The sequence below is a fragment of the Lepidothrix coronata genome, unplaced genomic scaffold (assembly GCF_001604755.1).
Source record: "Lepidothrix coronata isolate B3197 unplaced genomic scaffold, Lepidothrix_coronata-1.0 Scaffold32, whole genome shotgun sequence".
Lineage (NCBI taxonomy): Eukaryota > Metazoa > Chordata > Aves > Passeriformes > Pipridae > Lepidothrix > Lepidothrix coronata.
Window position 1 is genome coordinate 4,586,760 of NW_016690212.1, and position 25,540 is coordinate 4,612,299.

The following is a 25,540-nucleotide window of genomic DNA, read 5'->3' on the forward strand; positions in this document are numbered from 1 at the left end:
ACTATCCAGCTTTTCCACTTGCAAGGTATCCTGACTACCTTAATCTACCCAAACAATTGTGCAATTAGAAAAAAAACTATCTAAAAATATGGTTAGGACTGCAAACGTCCCTGTGAAATGTTTTTATTATCAGCACAATAAGTCTGAGTTATATTTTTAATTTCATATTTGATCAATCACATTTCTTAAATGCATTGTACCTCTCCAGTACTCATTTACCATTTAAGAAGAAAAGAAAGAACTATCATCTTCCACAGACTTTCTTGTTTGAAAAATAGTTATTTTAACTATTAAAGCTACCAGCAACTTAATAAAATAGTACATACAGTAGACTGCAGTATTACCTTGTTCCGGCTTGAAATGTATTCACATGATTTACATCTGGACAATACCATACAACCTGACTCATTATTCTGAATAAGATAACTATTTTATTTCTCCACAACAAGACCAAAACACATGAAATAATAATTGCCCACAGAAATTATTTCCCCAATAATTGCGCAGAAATTTCAGCCTTATAACGTTTTTAGTTTCATTTCAAAAAGAAATGTTAATTTAATGTTAAAGAAACATTAAAAATAACTGGGCTTTTTTGTGCATGTACTAGCTTTTCAAACAATCAGACTCTCCTACTGAAGTGCAAGAGCTTAGCACACATCTGTTAGGGCTGCATTCATTAAAGTCAGCTATCAATCAGTCACAGTAGAACTTTCCTTAAAAACATGAAATGTGATTTGCACAGAGCCCTGCTCACTGTTACTGAGTGATAGTTAACGAACCACTCCTTTCGTTTCAAGCTACAGTACCTCATAAAGTACTGTCATTACTTAAAGCCCGAGAATATTTGGAATTCATTACATTTTCCTACTTTGTGCTACATACGTGAGGGTGGTGAGGCACCAGAACAGGTTGCCCAGAAAAGCTGTGGATGCCCCATCCCTGAAGTGTTCAAGGCAAGGTTGGATGGGACTTTGAACAACCTGGTCTAGTGGAAAGTGTCCCTGCCCATGGCAGAGGGGTTGGAACTAGATGATCTTGAATGTCCCTTCCAACCCAAACCATTCCATGATTTTATGATATACCATATCATGCACCAATCCTGCAAATGCAAACTTCCATTTTTCTACATAGTTCCTTAGTAATCCTGAGGATTTCCACTAATATTTTTATATTGACAAGGAACTATCTGACTGAGGTTGTAACCAGCAAAATTAGAAGTCTGGATAGACTTACTGCATTATCAAATATGAACTTTATTACATTTATTATTTAAAAATGACCTGAAGTTGAAAACAAACTCTTATGAGTCTATCATGAGTTTCATTTCATTTAGTGGTGACTTTTGTGCCATATTTTCAGATTCATAGTACTTTAAACAAACAAGATTCAGGTTCTGGGCCTCATGCTTCAGGATAAAAAGGTCTAAATACTAAGCCTGCAGGATATGACACAGCAGAACAATAAGGAGAGGCCAAGAATATTAATTTTTAATTAACTAATTAATTTAATTTTTAATCTATGTAATTTGGAGGGATCTGTTACATGTAATGGAATAAGGTAGAGCCCTCTGAGCCAGCAAGAGCCAACTTAATTTGAAGAAAACACCAATCAGCCCCAAGATGGGCAGGTGCACTCCTAGGACAACACGCCACCACCACAGCAATGGCACTTCTAGACCCCATCTGCCAGCTCTGCCGAGCAATGCACCATGTACACAAACCAGCTCAGTTCGGAAGAACAGTGAGATTTTTTGCAAAGTTGTACATTTCTTCATGCATAGCGATCACCAAATTGCAGTTTCAGGTTGTCTATAAAGTAAGGTAACCCTGCATCACATTATACTCAGGTCTTGCTTTCAGTTCAGTTCTGTTAGGACTAAAATTATTTTCTCTAAAGGAAAAAAACACCTTAGGTTTTTAGTAAGTTTCACAGCAACAAGAAGGGTTCATGCAAGTTCTGTGACCTGAAACCTTGGCTACAGTTTTTAGTAAAGCAGATAATAAATTAGAGGTTAACTCAAGTCAGTCATCTTTAAAGAACTCTGACTAATGTCATATTACGTTTTACATGACAATCACTGTCAGCATTGTTTCAACTATTATGTAGACAAATGAAATTCCATCCAACTTACCTGACGCGCGTCTGGTGAATCGGTTTATCGCTGGAGCTGAAAAAAAATACATTTTGTTTATTTTTGTAGTGGTGTAATACACTTAACACATAACAAAGTTATACTTCATTCCAAGTGTTAACCATTATTTTTGTATCTTTAGAGAAACCCACCTTAAATTCACAGAGAAACTTTGAAGCAGCTTTGCAAGAGATGGTACATAGTAACTAGTAAGCTTTCAAGACCATTTTCAGCTTTCTAAGAGTTACTGTTACTTATTGCTGTTCTTGACCGGATGTGAAACATTCAGATCTGCATTTTTTATTATTTGTTGAGTGTACAGTAACTGGCATCTTGCAAACAATAACGCAAGCAGGGATTAAAAAAAAAAAACATGTAGAAAAATCTACTCTACTTTTACAAAATGAAGCTATTGGAAATATGGCACCAACGATACTCCTATAGAGAGAAAGACAAATTTGCAAACCCATCTAAAAGACTGACTTTTGCTTTGGCTAACCTTTAGAACTCCTTGGGTAAGTCAATAACAATGCCAACCCCCACCAAACCCCAGTGCAAATGTTTCATAGTGCCATCCTGGCACATCTCCAACTGTATGCTGCAAACATTTGTAATCAGACTCCTGTCTTGTTTCCAACTGGGATACACTGCAAAATGCAACTTAAAGCACATGTCTTGGTATCTATTTCATTTCTAGGTTTACCAACTTCTTCAAGAGCTACTGGAGATAAAATAGATAAAGTTTTATGTTTTGCCTTCCAAATACAACCTTTGGTCTTCTCCTAATTAGTATAAAACACTGGTCTAGAACTCTACTTTCATGTGATATATTAACTGCTGGGATAAACAGCAAGAAGAAATCCGAATGACCTAATTTCAAATGTGGGCAGCAGCTACATTAAAAATGTATGCCTTTACAGTGCTTATTAATATTCAGCCTTAAAAATTGCTCTTCATGTTTACACAGAATTGAAACAGGAATATTATCAAACTTTTTTATTTTATCCCACTTAATTTTACATGGCAGTTATGCATCATTTCTTGAACATCTAAGCCAAGATAAAGAGAAAAAAAATTGCTGAGAAAACAGGAGAGGCAGTAACAGCCTGAGGCACAAACTGATTTCTTATTCCTCTGGGGATGAAAAACAGAGGAAAGCTACAGTTTCTGAACCACAGTCGCAGACGGTTTGTGCAAACAGATACAGTAGTGACAGGTCCAAGTGGCAAAAAATAGTGGGAAACCCAACTATAGAGGTTTGGAGTACTAGTCATGAACAAGGAAATCTCTGGTTAATAAGATATCACAACCCCCAAACATGCATACAGATGAACACGAGAGTAATGTAACCAGCAATGTTATTTTTAAACATGAATTCAATTGCCCCCAACAATTTTTTTTAAATAAAAAAGACAAAAAATATAGACATATTTTTATTAAAGCAATTAAAGCAGACACCATATTTTATGCAACTGCTGTTTTGTAATACAGGGGCTGTTTCATTCCTCAAAATTGTTTATTTTGTCACTACTGTTACAGGCCAAATTTATTTTAGGGCATCAGTCATGACCGTCACCATCAGATTGCTGAGTTGTTTCCTCAAGCATGTAAATTTGCAGCAGGTCTTAGCAGATGTGCTCATATAAAAAAACCCAAAACTGGAATCTGACATATTTCTAACAAGAAAGAATAAAATCGTGTTCTGTTCCCATTCAAAAGCTTTCCTCAAACTCAGGGAGGGCTTTGGCTGTCAGTTCTGTACCTAATCTGTAGATATGAAGATTTAACTCCTCTAGACAGCTACCTCAGCACATTTTACAAAAAAATCCCAAAACAAACCAAAAATCAACCAAGCAACCAACCAAAACCAAGGAAAAAAAATAGACTATTAAAGAACATCTAGCACAAAACTAACATAATTTGAAACAAGTTACTGGGAATGTCAAAGAAGAAAGTTCTTTTCCAGCTCCATAATTTTAAATTCACTATTCTATTTGGCTGCAGAGAGCTTAATTTATTGTACAATAGATTTTACAAATTATTTACTGTTAGAAAAAAAAAAGCAAGAATGTCAGAACCTTGATTAGGAACCATTTTTGAGCTCATGTGAATAATCAGTGTTTCAGCAGCAACCAGACAAAGCCTTCCTGCTCAGACTGGGATTTCATGGAGGTCATCCAAATGTGTTATTGGGAGATTTAAAAGCAGCACCCACAGTTACTTTTTATGGAGCACGTTGAATTACTCTCTATTTTTCTGGTAGCAGATCACAATACTCTTTTGTTGTAAAGATGAAAGAGTTAGCATACAAGAAGGTCTCAGAGAGTCATCAGTCCCACAGAAATTTAGCTGGTGTTTTCACTACAAAGTAGATGCATGGTCAACCAGGTCACTACAATGTCTGGCAGGATAAGCATAGTAAGGTGGGCAAAAAAAAAGTCTAAGAAGCATTTTACAGACCCCTAAAACAAATACTAAATTATCTTTCAAACATGTCAGGAGGTTAAAGCCTTGGCTCAGAAACAAATGGATAAATCAATGGCAGAAATATTCAATGAGGGCTATCAAACGCTCCTCCTGGAGCCACACAGCATCAAGAGCAGCAGAGAGATTCCCAGGGAAGAAACACTACTTATTCTGCCTGTGATCATCATCTTCCCTAGACATCGTTTTTTTAGCCACAGTCTCCACTGAGTTCTGAGTTAGGCTGACTTAGTTTTGGACCACGATGACTATCTTGATTCACATGGCTCAAGTGAAAGTGGTACCCAGAGAGACAGGGATGCCAAGAGACAGTCTTGGCATCCAGGCTGAATTATCAGGCAGCTTTGAAACCCCACTCACAGGCAAAAGAAATATTGCATTTATATCCTTGGGTTCAAGCCCCAAGCCACGCCCATGCAAAAGAAGTGGTGCTGAGGCACTGTGCTTCCCACCCTGCTACTTCAGCCACTCCCCGACACTCCCACTCCCCTCTCTCCTCTCAGCCATGTCCACAAGCAGGTTCTTGGGACTTTTAGTGTCTGTCTGCAGGCACAGCAGAAAGCAACTGGCTTTGGGCTCTGGGGGCTGCCCAAGGACTGCTTCCTACAATGTGAAACCCAAGCAGCCTTGTCAGTGGGCTACCCCATTCCCAATAACATACCACTGTCGACACACACCAGTTCACATCTCCACAGTTTTCCAGCAGGGGGAAACTTGGAAAAGGAATGGGCTTGAGTTAAGGAATGGGCTAAGTTCACTCTACAGAAAAAATACCTTAAAGATTATAGTGACATTGTGTTGAGGGCTGGTTGCTCAAAATGATTCAATAAACCAACTTGCTAGAAAAAAACCACAGTAACTTACAGCTACACACACCCCTCTACTAACTCATGCAAAATGTAAGAGGAACAAAACCCATGAATTGCAAAACCTCATGATTGCAAAAGTCAAGGATTTTTCCCAATAAAGGGTAAACTGGCATGTAGATAAATTCAGAACATGTCCAGTGACATTTAATATTTTTTACAGTAACAGAAAGAGCGCTGCACCACAACAAATAATGTACTGCTGTGCACAGAGGATCTTGTTTAGAGGCAAGGTGTCACTCCAATATTAAATATGACTCTTCATGTTCTACTTAGTCTCAACCAAAATCTATTACAAACTTCACAGAGGAAAATTATCTGGGGGTGGGATGGGGGTGTGTGCGTGAAATTACAGAGGTTTCTATCCTGATGAAGTCTTGATTTAATTACCACTTGAAACTGCACAAGCTATAGATCCCTACGTGCCATGTTCCAGTTGTTTCATTGTTAGTGCTACATAAGAGAGAATTCCGTCTGCTGGTAACTGAAATTCATGTTTGAAAATCCTTGCTCAGAGGACTGCACAAAGGTATAGCTTTTAAAATATTTTGGGCAATACAGATTAAGTAAATAAACAGAAATCATCTGCAAATGATCAAGAGAGGCTGAAGTATTTTAATACATCTATTCACCAAAAACAGAGGATTTAAAAACAACAACAAAGTACATGAAACATACACTAGAATTTTTTCCATCACTCAACAACTGTCTAACCATTGCTCCTTTCCCTGCTGTACTTTCTGAGCATTAGGTAGTCACCAAAACAGTCCTGCAAAGCAAACCATAAAAGCAGCAAAATTTTTTAAGTAGAGGAGGAAATGGGAGTCTATGGGATGGTTTGCAGAGCACCAAGACTCAGAAGACAACGCTAAGAAAGGATCCCTAGCTGGGCAGCCTCTAGATTGTTAACTTGTTCTGATAGCTTGAGCTGTCCCTTTTTGTAGACTCCCAATTTAAGTGTTTTTGCTTCAGAAACTGCCAGAGATTCTTGTGTCATTAATGTCACCTGGAATAAGAAGCCAAATACATTGCAGACATTAGACATGCAGCCTTCCTAAAAAGTCAGAGACTGTCAACCTGGGATTCAACAAGGGGCTCTGCTTATCAGGGGCTGTTAAGGACATGCCTGAGCACTCTCTGACAACAGACCTGCAAACTGGTGATCTCTGCAGGTCTGCAAACCACAGCAAATACACAGCCCCAGGCTGTTCAGCAGAGTGCACAAAACCCCACATGTGGCCAAGCAATGGTGAGCACACCACATTCCCTGCAGTGCACAGAGGGCAACAGGAGACTGCTCAGTCTCCTGTCACATTCATGGCAACCCAAGGCAATGCTCTTTTAGAGCAAAACACACAAAGCCAAAATGCCTGCTCTGAGTGACAAGGGTTGGCAGGAGATTAGTGATTAAGCTTCAGTATCAGTAAAAAGCAGAACACCTTTCACAAGCCTCACTTTCAATTAGCCACTGTAATTGCATCATCTGGTAAAGGGCTAAACCCCCTAAAAAATAAGAAAAACCTGAAATAAATAAACAAACAAACAAAAAACCACACACACATTTTTGCTATTACATGTTTAAAACCCTCAATTTTGGCAGCCCATAGCCCCAAAAAGCCATCTCTATTTACACAACAGGAATATGTTACTATCTTAATGGAAAGACACAAACAGAAACATGCACACCACAGTGTGCCATCTTTGTGTGGAAGATGCAAATGCCCCAAGTGAAGTTAGGAAACAAATGTCATAGCCAAATCATACATTTTTTTTCTATCCTGTTGAGGGCAAAGCCATGTTAAAACTCTCAAGGACCTCACTGAGGCCAGTGGGTCAAACCTAGTCCGAATTTGAAGAACATACTGAGAACCTACTCTCAACAGACCATATGATTTTATACCATTTAACTCTTGTGTTTTCAGAAGAGTTATTCCTGATTTACCCATGTCTTTTAATCATATACCTCAAAATCCCAGGCCAGGTTTTAACCGATGAGAATCATGGGCACTACATGCTCCACCTTTTCAGTTCCAAGTATATCTGTTTTTAAGAGGTCTCCCAACTTTCAGAAAAACTTTGAATTACGCTTACTGCAATCATATTCCTATACTATGCAAATTAACATTCGCTTGTCTTCTTTCACAGATTATTAATTAGAATGACCTAATCAGAACAAGAACAAAATCAAACCTAAATGAATGCCACTCTAAAATATATGCTTTAGTCAGACTTATGTATTTATGTCCCAAATGAAAGAAATACAGTTAACTCTCCATTAACCAGGACAATGATAGACTGGGACAACACAATAATAATAATAATAGTAGTAGTAATTTGGAGCCCCTCTAATTTCCCTCCATCACAGGAAACTTTCACCTTAGTTCAGGATTATTTCAGGTAGAATGATTTTTTCAGATTTTTGTATCTTATGAGACGGACACAAGATCATACAATTATGTTCATGTGCCTTCACACTGATAAGACCTCATGAAATCTCAAGGAAGGCAGGAAAAACATTCACTGACAATTTGAAGAAATTACTCTGACAAAAGAGGGAGTTGTCAGGTCTATGGAGAATGGTTCTTGTCTTCTCTCTGTGAAAGGCCATGACAGCTGTGAGGAATGAGAAGAGGGGATGAGCCCAGCAAATGCACAGCTATTATTTCGAAGACAAACAATCAGCCCTGGCAACACAGTAGCTAGATAGAGCATAGCTTTCAAAATAAATACGTTTCAATTTCTGGAAATTTAACAGCAACAGCAATATTTTAATGATGAAATACATGAGATATATTTTACTACTTCTCTCACCAAGTAAGTCAGTCTCAAAAGATGATTTTATTACTAAAAACAAAATTGAAGAACAGCAGCACATAGGCCTTTTCACAACGGAAAAGGGTAACAGAACAGAGGTGCAAGCCGTTAGTAACAGTCAGCTGAAGAACCTGAAAGGTTACACAGCAACACTGCCGCCAGATTTCCCAAAAAACAAACCTTAACACATCAGGAAAATCTGAAGTCCATTCCCAAACTCTGATTTACACCTTGGGGAAGAATACCCACAGTTCCTCAAAGAGTAGGATCTGCACACAGATGGATCTGGCTCCATCCAAAGAAAGGGGAATTGCTGGAAGGCGCTGCAAGTACCTGCTTTCAGGAAGAGTGTGCTCCCTAAGGAGTCAGGACTGCTGCGTACCGGAGGAGGCAGAGTGCACACAGACACACATTCATATACACAGCAACAAGCAGGCAGTGAGGCATGAAGGAAATGCAGGCTTTCAGCAAATCCCATAGACAGTCCGAGAAGTCAAAGATGAGGGACAAACAATGCTATAGTGACAGTATTTATGTGCTACTGAGAGAAAAAGTGAAAGCAAATAATTTAGCTTTTGCAAGAAAAGTAGGTGTTGGCAACAGAAAAATAGCTACATCTGATGAGATGCCCTAAGATTGATTTATTTTTTAATTAAAAATTACATCTACAGATTTTAAAACCATCTGTACCATAACAAATACATACATAATTATTGTTCTCTCTGAAGACATCAACACATCTGTAAAAGAATAAAAATATACAGAAACCAGAATATTCTGTTATTCCCATTTTTGTAATATGCAGCAAAATAAACTAAACTTACATGAGGTTGTAGTCCTAAAACGCATTTTGTTAGTTAAAATGAAATTTTGAGATTTTTATTGGCTCTATAGTTTACTTCTTTTAATTTTTCAGTCTGGAAAATGAGTTCCATTTCACTGTAGAATACTTTCTCAAGAAAGCTGGGAAAGCCTTGTAGTCACAATAATTTGAAAACTAGACCAGATATTGTGCAAGGACCTTGTGCTCCTTGAGATTTAACTTTGGAGCTCAGATTTCCACAATTATGTGCTAGTTCACTAGGACTGCCCCTTTTCAAACCCAGCATCACACACTTCCAAGGGCTGTACTACCATACAGTAATAAGACACAAATTATTTCTTCAAAACCCAAAAAGCTTGACTTGATAATTCACATCAAAAAAGCTCAGTAAAATTTTTAGTAAATTGATTCATTGATTATTAAGCTGTCACCACACAAGAACATGAATTAAATATGTGGATAAATACCTTGGCACTTGCTTTGCTGTGTATCCATTTAAACACATCACTATGGTATCAGGAAAACAGCAGTGCCATAAATGAAGCCTCTGAAAACATTTAATAAACAGAGAAACTAACATATTATTTCAGGATTTTTATATTATTTCCAGGTTATAACTAATGTTGATGTTAAATAAAGTTTTTTTTAAATGATACTACAAAGCAGCACATTTTCATTGTCACGTTTTGACATAAACATACAGGCAACATTAAAGAATAAGAATGATTTTGGATGAAAGGGACCTTCAAGATCATCTTGTTCCAACGCCCTTGCCATGGACAGGGACACCTTCCACTAGATCAGGTTGCTGAAAGCACCATCCAACTTGGCCTTGAGCACTCCCAAGGATCGGGCATCTACAGCTTCTCTGGGCAACCTGTTTCAGTGCCTCTCCACCTTTACAGTAAAGAATTTCTTCCTTCTATGTAATCTCAAACTACCCTCTTTCAGTTTAAAGCCATTTCCCCCATCCTATCATACCTGAAGGCTGTCGTAAGGTCTCCCCAGAGCCTTCTCTTCTCCAGGTTGAACAACCCCAAATCATTTAACCTCTTCTAATAGGGAGGTGCTCCAGCCCTCTGATCATCTTTGTGGCCTCCTCTGGACTTGCTCCAACAGCAGCATGTCCTTCTTATGTTGGGGACCTCAGAGCTGAATACAGTATCCAGGTGGGGTAACCTGCTGGCCACACAGGTTTTGATGCAGCCCAGCACACAACTGGTTTTCTGGGCTGCCAGCACACACCGCTGGGGTCATGCTGAGCTTCTCATCCACCAGCACTCCCAAGTCTTCCTTCTCAGTGCCACTCTCAATCCATTCCCCACCCAGCCTGTATTTGTGCTTGTGATTGCCCTGACCCACGTGCAGGATTTTGCACTTGGCCTTGTTGAACTCCATGAGCTTCACACAGGCTGACCTCTCATGCCTGCCAAGGTCCCTCTGGATGCCATCCCTTCCCTCCAGCGAATCGACCACACACACAGCTTGGTGTTATCTGCAAACCTGCTGAGGATGCACTCAATCCACATTACCAACAAAGGTGTTACACAGCACCCAATAGCGACCCCTGAGGAACACCAGTCCTCACTGGGCTCCACCCGGACATCAAGCCGTTGACTGCAACTCTTTGAGTGAGACCATCCAGCCAATTCATTATCCACTGAGTAGTCAAATCCATGCTGCTCCAGTTTAGAGGCAAGAAGGTGGTGCAGGACAGCGTCAAATGGTTTGTACAAGTCAAGGTAGATGACATCGATTGTTCTTTCCTTATTCATCAATGCTGTAACCCTACTGTAGAAGGCCATCAAGTTTGTCAGGAACAATTTGCCCTCAATGAAGTCATGTTGACTGCCACCAATCACCTCCTTATTTTCCATGGAAGGAAGGATCTGCTCCATTATCTTGCCAGACACTAAGGTGAGACTGACTGGTCTGTAGTTCCCCAGGTCATCCTTTATTTTTCGCTTTTTAAAAAAGGGGGTTATGTTTCCCCTTTTCCATTCACTTTAAACTTCACTGGACTGCCATGACTTCTCAAATATGATGGATAAGTGGCTTAGCTACTTCATCTGCCAGTTCCCTCAGAACCTATGGATGCATCTCATCAGGTCCCATTAACTTGTGCACCTTCAGGTTCCTTAAATGGTCTTGAACCTGACCTCCTACACCAGGTGGTTCTTCATTCCCCCAGTCCCTTCTCAGACTTGAAGCCTTCTGCAACTTGGGTGGCAGGGTCGGAGCACTTGCTGACGAAGACTGAGGCAAAAAAAAATCATTTTGTACCTCAGCTTCCTCCACATCCCAGGTAATCAGGTCTCCTGTTTCCTCCTGGAGAGGGCCCACATTTTCCCTAGTCTTTCTTCTATCACCAACATATCTGTATAAGCTTTTGTTGTTGCCCTTGACATCCCTGGCCAGATTTAATTCTCTCAGGCTTTAGGTTTCCTAACCTGATCCCTGGTTGCTCAGATAATCTCCCAGGTATTCCTCTCAGGCTACGTGTCCCTGCTTCCATCCTCTGTAGGCTTCCTTTTTCTGTTTGAGTTTGTCCAGGAGCTCCTTGTTTATCCATGCAGGCCTCCCAGCATTTTCACCTGACATCCTCTTCGTTAGGATGCATCAATCCTGAGCTCAGGGGAGGTAATTTTTGAATATTAACCATCTTGATGGCTCCTCTTCCCTCCATGGCTTTATTCCATGGAACTCTACTGAATAGATCCCTGAATACGTCAAAATCTGCTCTGCTGAAGTCCAGGGTATTGAGCTTGCTGTGCACTCTCTTCACTGCCCCAAGGATCTCAAACTCCTCCATTTCATGGTCACTACAGCCCAGGCTGCCCTTGAGCTTCACATTCTCCACCAGCCCCTCTTTGTTGGCCAGAACAAGGTCCAGCACAGCACTCTCTTTGTTGGCTCCTCTATCACTTGAAGAACCTACCATCGGTGCATTACAAGAACCTCCTGGATTGCTTATGCTCTGCTGTGTTGTCTCTCCAATATCAGGGTGGTTGAAGTCCCCCATGAAGATCAGGGCTTCTGAATGTGAGTATATCCCTATCTGCCCATAGAGGACCTCATGTGCTCAGTCTTCTGGCCAGGCAGCTGTCACAGACCCCCACTACAATGTCACCTGTCCCTGTCCTTCCTTTAATTCTGACCCATGAGCTCTTGGTTGGCTCCTTTCACTGAGAGATGGAGCTTCATGCACTACAGATGGTCATCGACATAGATGGTTACACCCTCCCCTCGTTTCTCCTGCCTGTTCTTCCTAAGGAGCCTGTATCCTTCCATTCCAACACTCCAGTCACAGGAGGCCCATCCTACCATGTCTCCATGGTGCCAGTAAGATCACAGCCCTGCAGGCACATGCACATCTTGTTTATCCCTCTTGCTGTGTGCACTTGCACAGAGGCAGTAAAGTTGGGCCCCCGATGAAGGCGCCTAACTGGCTGGAATATTGCCACAAGTTAGTTGGTTATTTAACCTGTCAGAACACAAACCTCAAAAGAGAGGTAAAGAAATCTCTCCCACTTTATCAGTTAGAGAGATTTAAACTCTTATGAATAATTGATGCTGTATGTAATTACTGACACTGAAAATAAAAAGATGAAATGCCTGCCTGATATGTTAGACCAATGACCCAACACAGTGAAATGGGTTGTCACAGCCCATTAATGGGAATCAAACACTGCTCTTTTCCCATCCAAGCAACTTGTCCAAGATTTGAGGTGCTCTTTTAATTTTTAAATTTATTCTTTCAGAATTATGTCCCATGTTAGAACATAAAAGCAAAGACATTGATGTATTGAGGTTTTTCATCTTAAATGTGCATTCTGTTACTGAGCATGTTTCCCCTTAGAAATTAATCCTTTTTATTGTTTGTGACCAGTACACTTGGTCGTTATCGCATTAAAAGTAGTTAGTGATCCAGATAAGAAGGAAAAAAACCCATAAATATATATATATATATATATATATAATTCACTGCAATATTTCTAATCTTCTGTTACATCACGGGGTAAAAAAGTTAATTTGTGTTAGAATTTGTCTAGGCACAAGCTGAAGATGTGAACCTGTAAAGAAATTCTGGCTTGGAGTACTTGCTGCCCTCAACCCCAGGTTACTCAGGATATATGATGAAAACTAGTAGTATGTATGAGAGAAGATTTCTACCCACCAGAGAAAATATATTTTGAAATCAAAAAAGAGATATAAAACTGACCGTAAAAATACTTATGGAATATATGTATGAGGGAGGTCAGCCTTCCTGGGACATGCCCTGGGCTATGAAGACCCAATCCTTCCCACAGAGCCAAAACTCAAGACCTGCCACCCTGCTTTAGCTTGGTCACAACCCATAGATTCTGTTTTGTAACAATTCACCAAACTGCCTATTTCTGCCTAGCAGAGTGGGTGGGGGTGGTTTAGTTTGGTTTTTTAACATGATCGCTACACCCCAACACCACTTGCAGTAACATTCTTCCTCGCTAATGTATTATCATCTCCAAGGGATACTCTGCTATAGTTATAGCATAGTTTACAATTGCTACTAAACAATCTGACACAACATCAGTAACACTTTCATCTTCTTGCCATCTGTAAATGGCTTCTTTCCACTTGAAATTTCATGAGCTATTTTAAGAATATTGTGGTTATTTGCTTTCTAACAGTGCTGCGTAGGCATTTAGATCCATTTCATGTTCTCTCCTGCTTTCTAATTTTGCTGCCTGGAGCATATTTACTAATGTATGCATGTTCCCTATCAGAACAGGAGAAAAACTGGTCATTCTGCCAAAACTCCACCAGCAATGCCCAAATAGGTTGGGTGGTGCTGCTCATCTGTAAAAGTATCAAACTGACATTTTATATGACATTATGCTTCAGGTTCACCATCTCATAAGGTGAAGAAAAATTTGCACCTGTCCTTGAACCAGTATTTCTGCCAAACTGAAAACTAACAAAGATTTTACAAGAGTGACCTGTTCTGATTTCCTGATAGGCAATAGCTTCCCTTAACCATTACACAACAGCACTCTAGATCCCTTTTTTTTTTCCAACAAAATTTTGGCCTATGTCTTTTGTCTCTTGACAGTACCTGCAAGATATATTTATTACAAAGGAATAATGTTGCAATCTCACTGATGGAAGTGGGGTGGAGAAGATGTCATGGCTGTCAGTACTCTTCTCTGAAGGAGTACACCTTTGTGTAGAGTTAATAACTATCTCATCTATTTTATATGGTTTAACAACGGTGAATATAACTGCTTTTTCCCATACACATTCATACTAACTATGTTTAATCCAAAGCCTCAAACCTTTTAAGACTCAGGCTTTCCTACTATTTTTCATGTTTTTGTCACTTTGCTATTAGGTTATTACAACAAATCCTACATGGGCAAACACTATTAAAATGTTCTGAAGCAAAGATTTTATACAAAGACTCTGCTTGGTTCCTAGGACTACCTTGGCAGAAATGTGTGGTACAAAGTACCTTGATGGAGAAGTATATGAATATGTATGATCTGCAATCTGCATTGCCTGCTTATTCACTTCCTGGTAAAATTTAAGATTTTGGACTTCATGTGTATTTTAAAGTTCGCATATTTTAAGAACATTACGTACTTAAAGGAAGTTTCTCTTTCATCCATGATAATTCATTCTCAGCTACTCAGATCTCAAATAGACAATTTTGTTAGCTTTCAGATTATGAGGCAATGCGCATTTTCCCCACTTGTTTTTAGAGAAAGGCTGAGAGATGTACCTTATCAGAAAGCACAGTGACCCTAAAAGAAAAAAAAAAAATGCCAAACCCCAAGTGTTACTGCTTGAATAATAATAATGATATGAAATAATAGTACTGAGACTGTTTCAGAAAAAAAGAAAAAAAAACACAAAAAAACCAACCAAACAAAATAAATACAAGCACCTAACTAGAAAAGTCATGACCAAAAAGATAAGCTCTTAAGGAATATCCTGTCCACACTCCTAGCACATAACAGAAGCTTGCGGATGATACTGATGGCAGGGTAGCACTTCCTAGACTCTAATGAAACGTCTAACAGGTAGAGCATATCAGCCATTTCCTAGTCCAACATCTCACTGGTTTAACTACAAATAACATACTTCCCACCGTTATAGAAACTGTCCATTGTCAGCAGCCAACAAAACCAGTTAGTGAAACAACACCAAAATGAACAACTCCCAGTGTCCTCCCACCAGCTAGGAACACACTCACTGGAGTCACTTCCCCAAGCTCAGACCCCTTAGGTCTGAGTATAGTTTCTGAGAACAAGTTTGGGATACTTTTGGGGTTTGTTTTTCTGTTTCTAGTTAATGCTTGTACTCTAAGGCTGCAGACCCTGGCAGCAAAAGCCTGGGCTACGAAAAACTAGTGTAGGGATCTAAGAATTTGAGTCAAAGATAGAAGAAAGAGGAGAGAAGAAAGAGAAGAGAAAATCAAAAATATTTTACTGCTCACTTCCCATATAGGTGCAATGGAAATGACAGCAAGCAGCTGTCAGGGATTATGGTGAAGCTGTCAGCCAAAGCACCCTGCGTGATTTGACCTTTACAGTTCTCAGGGGCAAGTGAATGAAGCACAGCTGGTGCTGGCAGCTGCACTCACTTCAACACAGGCCCAAGGTACCACTGCAATAACTGCTCTCATTTACTCCTGCAAACATGCAGGCCAACATCAGCCCAGGGAGAAAGTGGGATACAGATTCAATCTTAACAAATATAAGAATTTCAGACAGATAGCCAAAACCCCTGCCCATATCCACAAGATTACTGATGATGCTCTAACTATAGAGACCCCAGGTGTGATCCAGGTTGACCTTCATGAATGGCTGTATGAGTCAAGAAAGGGCATAGAGAAAGCCACTAAAGAATCCCTGGTGACAGTGATACCTAAGCAATTCCACAGGCATCATCTTGAGTTAGCCGCACACTGGCCTGTTGACATTGCACCAGCAATGCAGGTGCTACTGAAGACATGTGAAATCTGCCAGAGCAACCAAAGGACTGCAGATAACAGCAAAAATCTATCAACAACATGACTTGTGATAAAACAAATTATTGTTCTCTCTATTGATAAAGAATTATATAAAGGAGAACCACACAGACATATCATCCTGTGAACAAGAGGGCTGAAGAAACTTATGTAAGCAAAGTGCATTATCTACTGTTTTTCTGTTACTCAGAAGGGTATCAAATGAGGATCCCACAAATGGCACCTCCCAGACATTTGGTACAGCTGGCTGTCATTTTCCCCTGAACTGGGCAAGTAAAGAATGGTGGCAGTTAGGGATAACCACTCTCCAAGTGACCAGGCAGCACCTTCCCTTGGACCCATTGCCTTGTGATGGCTAGCTACTGAACAACAAAGAACATGGACCTCATCTCTATGATCATCACCCTCCTGATCCCAAAATTCTCCCTTGAATGGCTAGCTCTCAGTTTTGGAACACGATACCCCATTGTCACTATCTCTCTTCTCATAAATGTAGGCACCTGGAATATGTTGCAACTCATAGCACAGTATGTTGCACAGCCCAGTTTCTGTCTTGTAGTCAGCCATGATACAACTGTGCCAGCATTTATATGACCACGATCCAACACAGACCCGAGCTGCTGCATGTTACTGTCTCAGTGCCAAGATGCAAACAGCAAATAGATGGTATAATGCCTTTGTTTAGGATCTTTTTCCAGGCCTACACTCATATCAAACTTTTTCTCTTCCATGGTAACAACTCAGAACTTCCCCAGAATATTCCAGGATTATACCCCAGACTACATAGAATGTGTTTAGAGAATGAATAGAGATCTCAGTTGCCTAACTTGGTGTGGAGATTTCTGTGCCCCAAAGGTAAATTTGTCTGTAATGATGCCAAATTTTGCCACTTGAGCCCCTTCATATATCTTGTTTTTATTCTCAAACTGCTTCCTACTGAGTCAGTACCTGTACCTCAATTATGGAGGCCAAAAAACTATTTTCTCAAGAGAATGGAGAGGTCAGAGATCCCACAGCGTGAATAGACCTTATGAACAGGTTAACAGGATGTGTCTTTTCCATCCTCAACCCATCAACCCACGCAAGTGAGGGGAGGAATGGCAAAGGAAGCTGCAGATGCCAATTTATTTCAGTACCTTCTGTTGTATTAGTGTGAAACAGAGATTACTGGTAGCACCTGAACAACAGCCCCTGAGAAAGGGGGTGGTCAAAGTACAAATGCTAAGATCTATCTTCTTTTTCTTACACTGCAGTAGCATTAAAAGCATTCTAAGAGATGATTTAAAGCTAAATGACATTATGTCTTATTGCTCCATTGCTTGTGGATGACATTCAGAAATGTCTAGTAATGGCAAGTAGTGGATTTTCCAGCACTATTCCATTTCACTCAATAGCTTGGGCAGCATTTGAGAAGTTGCATCTGTTGTTAGTAAACTTCAGCATCACAGTCATTTTCATATTCATTTTGTTCTTCTCCTGGCTAGGAAAGCTTGAGAACACTGTCCTGACTTCCTTCAGTAACTATCTGTGAGATTCCTACCAGGGGCCAACTTTCCATGACTCTTGATAACAAAACTCTCCAACAGGCTGATTCGCCTTCAGGCAGTGAAATAATTCTTGGCATAACATAATGGTCTTCCAATAGACAGCTTTAAAAAAGAAAAAAAGCAACTTACTGTGCTCCCAGTTTGGATTCCCTACCAAAATTACATGTGATAATGAAATCATTACCTGAAATACAGCTAAAAGCAACCATAAAAAACGCATGTGGTCATGACCCAAAGATGAGTCTGCCTGACATGTCAGACTAGCAACCCACACCTCTGAAAAAAATATGCCCTATTTTTCAGGCCATGCCATATTCCAAAAGCAAGCACTAAAAGCTCTTCTCTTGAAGCGAAGTCAATGAGCAAACAAGCATGCTAAAGCAGATAGGGTGCCTGACTCTGACCCAGTGATCTGGATATTCAAATACTCACAAGGACAGAATAGACTTTCTCCTTTAACTTACTGGAACATGCATGCTTTACATTATACTCTCAGCAGAAACAAAAATAAAATTCAATTTTTGTAAATTAAATTGCAAATTTCTAGCATTTCTTCCTTGCTTTCTCAAAAAAAACCACCAAAAAACAAATACAAAAAAACCCAAAAAGCAAACCAAACAAAAAAATAAAATCCCAAACCAAACACAGACTGCTTCAGAATGTTTCTGAAATTAAAGGACACTCAACTTCAGAAATTCAGGATAAACATTTCCAGCATCCACATTAGGTTACTACAACTTAAGATGAGGAGTACTCCTGATGACTATTCTTTTAAAAATTATTTCAGACAGGAAAAAAAATAATTCTACTTTTTGTGCTAATAGTGGATTTAGAAAAACCCATACAAACAAAGACAACTTTATTTAAAAACAAACAGACAAAAAAACATATAAAAAACCCCCACAGAACAAGAAATTTATTCATCCTTTATAGGCTGGGTCTATACATGCCCTTCACATTAAGTGTGTTTAGTGTGACCAGAAGAGCATGTAGGTAACACGGGATTCTGTAACAGTTATATGGCAAGAGTCCGTATTAATAACCACAAGCTGCCTTTTGTATAAACAATTTGGTAAATGACAGTATGAGTTAGGAACATCAAGCAACGCAGTCTCTTCAGAGTGCAGACAAGACAGTTCTGCACTTCCTTCTTGTGAGGCTGAGCTTGTGGCAGCCTGCTCCGGTTGAGAAGGGCTGGCTGTTGGGGATGCAGCTACCCAAGGCCGTCTCCAGCATGTTGCACTCCCCACAACAGCCGATCCCTTTTGGGGCAGCTGCTGGCCAGGCAAACAGCTTTGCCTTTTCCTGCTCCTTGAGGCTCATAGAGCTTCCATCCCCAGTGTGCCCTGTGCGTGGGGGATATGCCTCCGTTTCCATTAGAACACAATGCTACAGTTACCAACAACCTCCCCAGCACCCTTCTATGAGAAAACCTGGGAGAAGTCAAGCTGGCCCAGATACAATCTATGGAGGACAACGGCAAAATTCACTAAAGCTCTCTTCGGTTTGGTACACTTCTAAGGGTAATCTTCCTAGCCTAAACAAACAACACAGGTTTCCTCCATTTACAAGCAGTTTGCTGATTGCTCAGGTATTCCTGCACATTTCAGTCAAAGATAAATCCATTATTTTCTACAGTTGGCCAGAAAAAGATGATGCGTCAGACAAAAATTTTTTAAATTCTAGCATCAGGTGCGCCCTGGACTCTAAATACTAGAGTATTGCAGGCAAGCACTGCTATATGAGCCCCTTAAAACCCCTTCACACACATACTGCTACAAGGCCCCTGAAAGTTGGGGGTGGCAAGTATTCCATGTTACTACGTTACAGGCACCAGAGCAAATGACTCAAAGGCACAGAGCAAGTCTGTAACACAAAAGGAGATTTAACCTAAGTTGTCTTAACTCTCAGAGCCCTATTTTTAATGCTGGATCATTCTTCTTCCTTAAAGGATGCTTATCAAGGGATGAGATTAGAACAGACCAAACCTTAGCCTTCAGTCCAAATTCCTTTGTCTTGTTAATTTCATGCAGATCCACAGAGTTAAATTAAATAAAAATAAATAAATAAATAAAATTAAATTAAAATACAATTTTTTCCCCCCACGATTTTTAAGTATCTTTTATCACTGCTAGGATATGGGAAAAGTTACTATACCGCACTACATACACTCATTTAAAAATGTTTTTATCAGTAATTTGACAGACTACAAGAGCTTCATCAGGCCAGTCTATAAAAAAGACATGTATGTCTTTCCTAAAGCGTATAGTTTCATAAGCCCCATAGGTGTTCCTGTATCGTGACCTTAAAATTTCTAGAAGTATTACAGATGAACACCATCCAGTTTTACAGACATGCCAATAATTCTGATTAACATGCCTCTTTCATTTGCTTCACAGCTCCAGTGCAAAATTCTCCTCTTTGCTTTTAAACCAAGAAGTTCTTAGAAATCAAACCACTTCCATAAAATATGTAGGATTTGACTGATAGAAAACAGCAGTCAAATAATAGTAATACATATCTTAGATATCAAAACTACTGATCACCAAAAATAATTTTTTTTAAACTGAGAACTATGATTAAACTTTCAATACAAACACAAAAAGGTAAGAGTTTTGTTTCATCTCACAGTCTCACTGGAATTTGTGTTAACTTTCCAATTACAAACTACAAAACCTGAACCTTCTTCCCACTCCCTTAATTGCAGTCAGTTACATGAATTTGATCCTCACTCTAGTAACACAGAATACCACGTCAAACAATAACCGCAAGAAGAGAAGTTATCCTTAGAAGGCATTGCAATTGTTGAATCTCTAATATACAGTTTGTGCAGGAAAAGCTAGTTATACAGAAAAAACAAACTTTACTACCTGAAACGTACTCCATCAAAAACTCAAACACCAAGACGAAAGCTGAGTTCATCCCTTTGACTAAAAAAAGAGGGTAGTTCTACAGCTCTATAAACTGTTTTGTCCTGGAATGCTGAAAGTAAGTCAAACAATGTCAGTTTTTAGCCAGAAGTAAATATAAAGTAGGGTTTCCGGAATTAATGTGTAAATCTTATTGGCTCTGCCTTTACATTTTTGAAACAGCACACATGTTTATATTCTGACTTTTGTACATTTTCCAGATGAAAACAAAAAAATCAAATTAATACTTTTCAGCAATAACCAGGCTCCTGTTACTTTCTGAGTGACAGTCAGTCAGGTAACTGCCCCAAGTGGCACAGCAATTATGTTTCTATTCTTAATACTTAGGAAAAAAGAGTGTGCTTCCACTGAATCTGGCCTGTGAATTTTAAATTGGTTTCAGTGCAAACCATTCAAACACTGGAAAGGAGAAAAGGTAATTTTATTTTGCAAGTGATATATCAATTTCTTTTAAAAAAAACACAAAAACAAACAAGCAAAAACCCACAAACAAACAAAAAACCACCACCACCACCAAAAAACCACAAACCAACTGAACTTGCTGAACAATTTTTATCTGAATTTAACAATGAAGAAAGCCCTCAAGGAAAGAACTTTTCCACTAATTTGTGAAAACTAGCAGCTGATAAACTAGTATCTACCATGAAGGAAAGGTCACCTAAATTCAGTCTTGGCCTGCCTCACATGTCCTGCCAGGTGATCAGTACCAGACACTCCCAACATCAGTTCCAGGTGGCTCTGACCAGGCTCAGGTGCTGCCCCTACCTAAACACTGTGGTGCACCTTTAGTAATCTGCTTCTTCCTGAAGACTAAACTTTGCAAGGGTATTTTACACACTCCGTGCCATACACCAACTGGCTCTTTCAGGCCACCAAACATGGATTAGCTTGTTTTTACCCCAGCTGAAGTGAACCCGTACCAGCCAACCAGAGAGCTATATTAACTTCAGACTATGATTTTAACACTATGATTTAAAGAAACCATAAAGGCAGGTGCCAGTTTGTATGTTCAGGGCTGTGTAGTCAGCTTTATTAGTTCTTCACAAGCAACTGTGTAACAGCTTCAGCAAATAAAACATCAAAACTTTAAAAAAAAATAATCACTGAAGAGGACCTTGCAATAAATACTGAAGGTGAGACAGATTGCAACTTACAGACCACAGCTTCAAGAAACTTCTTCCTCAGAAGTTAAACACATCTTAGAAAGCACAGAAAACTTTAGTCTCATTAAAAGAACAAAAATAGTTTTGCTCAATGGTTGAATTTCCCCATGACAGTGAAATGATGCCGTGGTTGTGACCTTGCAAGTAGGGGCCTCTAGCAGTGCCCACTGGGACAGTTACCCCCTGAGGGGTGGGACCACACACCAGCTCCCAAAAAAGGAACCTTGGGTCTCTCACCTCTGAGCCAGAAAAGGTAACAAATGGACTGCTTTACTGGGGAGAAGTACTATTAGGGTCCTTAACCTGTAGGATTTAAGGACATTTCTTTTTGAAGCTCATTGGCATGCTTTGTTTCGATTCTGTCAAGGATTCAGATGCTATAATGGCAGAATTCTTCAAGAGTTAGACATTTTTCTAACATGAAAAAGCATATTTCAGAAAGCACCCAATGAGGTACAGGCTGATACCAAGATCACTACAACAACCTGGATCCAAGAGTACTTGTCTCCTCTTCTGAAAGGCCTATACATGCACTGTACATCAGCTCACTCCCAGATGGTCTTACGTTATTTGGTGTTACAACTATAAAGACAGTGAATGTCATGCTAGAATTGTAAATATCAACCTGCCTCCTTTCAGTTGAGAAGCGTGATCACACACATTTCTGTGATTCATCTTCTATTACTGTCAAACAGAATTGCAAATAATACTTTATCTCAAAACAAGAGAAATGGATGTTAGTCCCTGCTTGAGCTTCTGGATAAAGAACCTCCTTAATTTCATACATTGAAAAAAAAAAAAGCAAAAGAAGGAAAACAAAACACCTGATAGCCTCTTAACAGCAACAAAAGGTGAAAAACAGAAATGCTGCTACTGTCTTTTACTCTCTCTTACTACCTTTTTTTTCTTTTGTTGTTGGTTTGGTTTTCTTTTCATTCAGTGCGTGAGAAAGATCCTTCATCAAAAAAAAAAAAAAAGACGTTGAGATGGAAGAAGTTGACACTCATTGCTGTACTTTGGTGCTCCATATAACTTCCCCAGGAAAACTCTCTTTGCTGGAAATGGATCAATGACATCCAACTTTGGCAGTAGCATCAAACTCAGGTCTTTCTAGCAATATTTACAGAAGTTCTTGTTGAGAAACTCCCAAAACTCCCCAAAAACAAAGTCTGAGAAGAGGACAAACACCTACACATCTGCATGGAAAACACATCCTTCTCTCAAAAGCTCCAACTGTTCTTTGATTAGATTTCCCAAGATCCCAAGACTTCTCAGTCTCCTTATACCTGCCAAACCTGGCATCTGTGCTAATGCAATAATTTGAAAGATGGACTTAAAGAATGCATTACATCGTTCCTCCTCTTTTTTCAATTTTTTTTGAGGCTATAACCTGAAATAATTACAGACAAGCCATGTTCATATGACAATATATTCCAGATAGACAGCAAACTAGGGCACACATAAATCAATTCCATTTTATTTCTGATTCTAAGAAGGCAAAACCAGAAGAGCAAATTACTTCTTTTTGCAAGGTGGATAATGGAAATGAATCTACCTCTACTCCCACGTCTATTGCCAGCAGCAGCTACATTCCAGTAGAAGGGCAAAACTGACGGATTAGCAAGGGAGATGTGCAGAAAAATACTGCAGATAAATTTTTAACAAGAAGTGAATTTAGTAGTATCTAAGAATAAATAACCATCTATCTTCTTTCAAACAATTTTTTATATGTGCATTAGCCATTAAATAATATTTCCTGTAGGCTGAAGCAACAGGAAGGAAGGCAGGCTGTTAACTTTATATTTAAACTACCTCACAGATGCTTCAATATTGTAGTGGTGAAAGGTATACCGAAGTTTCTCATGTTTAGAGTACCTATTAAAAACCAATAGAGAGAGATAAATTATCAGCTAAAAGACGTCTTTTAGAGAAAGATGCCTGAACATTACTCAAAGGTATTGAACAAAATGGCTGGAAAGAAAAAACACTATGCACTCAAAACAGGAAAATAAAAGCCCCAAAACTAGAAATAAAGCCAAAATGATGACTGGGTCCAGTACTAAAAAGACTCATGAGGAAACAGATCGACAAAGCTACCGGCTCCTAACTCCTCAGTTTCAGCAGAGATTAGGCATGACTGGGGGGGGAAAAATTAAACCTATCCCTCTCATGTTTAATAGTATCAGTTATTGAGAACATACATTTTTCAAAACTGATTCATGATGAAAAAATGGTTTTATTACAATGGTAGAAAACATTGTATTTGAAGCCTTAAGAAAATTTAAACATATGTCTATAGCACACATCTTAACTATTTCTGACTGCAAGTGTGATGAGTATGAAAAATATTGTTTTGGAATAGAACAAGAAATCTCAGGACAATTGCAGCCCTACATTAGACAAAGTTTTTGTCATATTAACCACTGTTAATACAGGACGAGTATTTAAACATACTTACCAGCTTTTAGACATTCATTTCCAAAACCTTAAATAGCAAAATTTCTTGATCAACACCTATTTCAGACTAATACTAGTCTGCATTTGTTAGCAAAGGCAATTTCTGGCTCAATGATGGAGTTAAGCATCAATGAAAAGTGTTACAGCTTCAGAAAGAGGATCTAAAAGGGCACAAGTTCAGTGGTGAAAGTAATGTGAAACAAATTAGGACCAGATCAGTGCAGTGACAATACACACTCATTTGTGAGGTCATCCAAAAAAAGGCCACAACAATGCTACTATCATGGACAACATGAGTTCAAGTTAATCCATACCCTGCAACACTTACAAATGCCTTCTAACTCATGGAAATGGATTTTGGTTTTGTTTTTTACAAATTATCATTAAAATCAGAATGAGAAAACACACCAAGCCTTTCAGTCTGTGCTCTCAGGCTAGCAAGTCTGGATGCTTACACTTGGTTCCAGCTTGTATTCATCCCAAAACTGAGAATTCTGTACATCTTATTTACAGTCTACTCTGAGGCTTTCCAAGAAATGTTTTCTTTCCAGTGTTGGGAAAGGACTTCTTTTCTTCTTGTCTGGTATGTTTTACAATAGACATGTCTGCTAAAAAGTTACAACATGAAAATACTATCCCTATTTATAAGAACACATCACAGGGATTCAGAAGGGGCTGATGCTGTTAAAAAAATCTTTACACAAGCAGGACGGTATCTGGAATGACTGAGCAGGAAAGATCATGTTACTTCTCTTCCCTTCAAAATCTATTTTATATAGCAATTTTCTAGTCCCTCCATTATGAAAGTCCTCCTAATATTTACTAATTGGTCCTTTTAGCCCAGCTTTACAAAAACCACTTTAGTCATGTAACTGGAACAGTCTGTGTAAGAAAGCTGTTCTCATCATGAGCCTTTACCTGCTCAAGCTCTCAGCTTCAAATTCTTATTCAGATGATTTTTTCTTAATATCACTAAGCAGAGCAATTTAAGAGTCAAAGACACAAGTGAAAAACACTTTCTGTTGTTACAGCATGTTTTTTACCAATCTACCTTCCATTTTTTTTTTATTGTTCCATTCCTTATAATTTTCTCATTTTATCTGTGGTCCACAAATTACTTTTCTAAGCAACAATGCTAAAAGGATGCCTTTTATGGAAAAGATGGCAAATTGCCATATGGTTGTTCAGTTCACTCTGTGGACGCCTTGTGCCTACAACCTGCATTTTACTCCCAAGCACTTCAGACATCGTTGCCTGCCTCTATCCCCCTTCGTTTCACATCTCCCACGTTTTTGTGTGACGAGGTATCA

At 39.2% G+C, this 25,540-nt stretch overlaps 1 protein-coding gene across 1 annotated transcript in view; it reads right to left on the reverse strand.

Moving 5' to 3' along the window:
- PRKAR2B (protein kinase cAMP-dependent type II regulatory subunit beta) overlaps positions 1 to 25,540 on the reverse strand; it is an 84,814-nt gene that overhangs the window by 51,189 nt on the left and 8,085 nt on the right. The window contains exon 2 of the mRNA XM_017811585.1: positions 2,135 to 2,170. Coding sequence (XP_017667074.1) covers positions 2,135 to 2,170 — 36 coding nt within the window. The remainder of the gene's footprint in view (positions 1 to 2,134; positions 2,171 to 25,540) is intronic.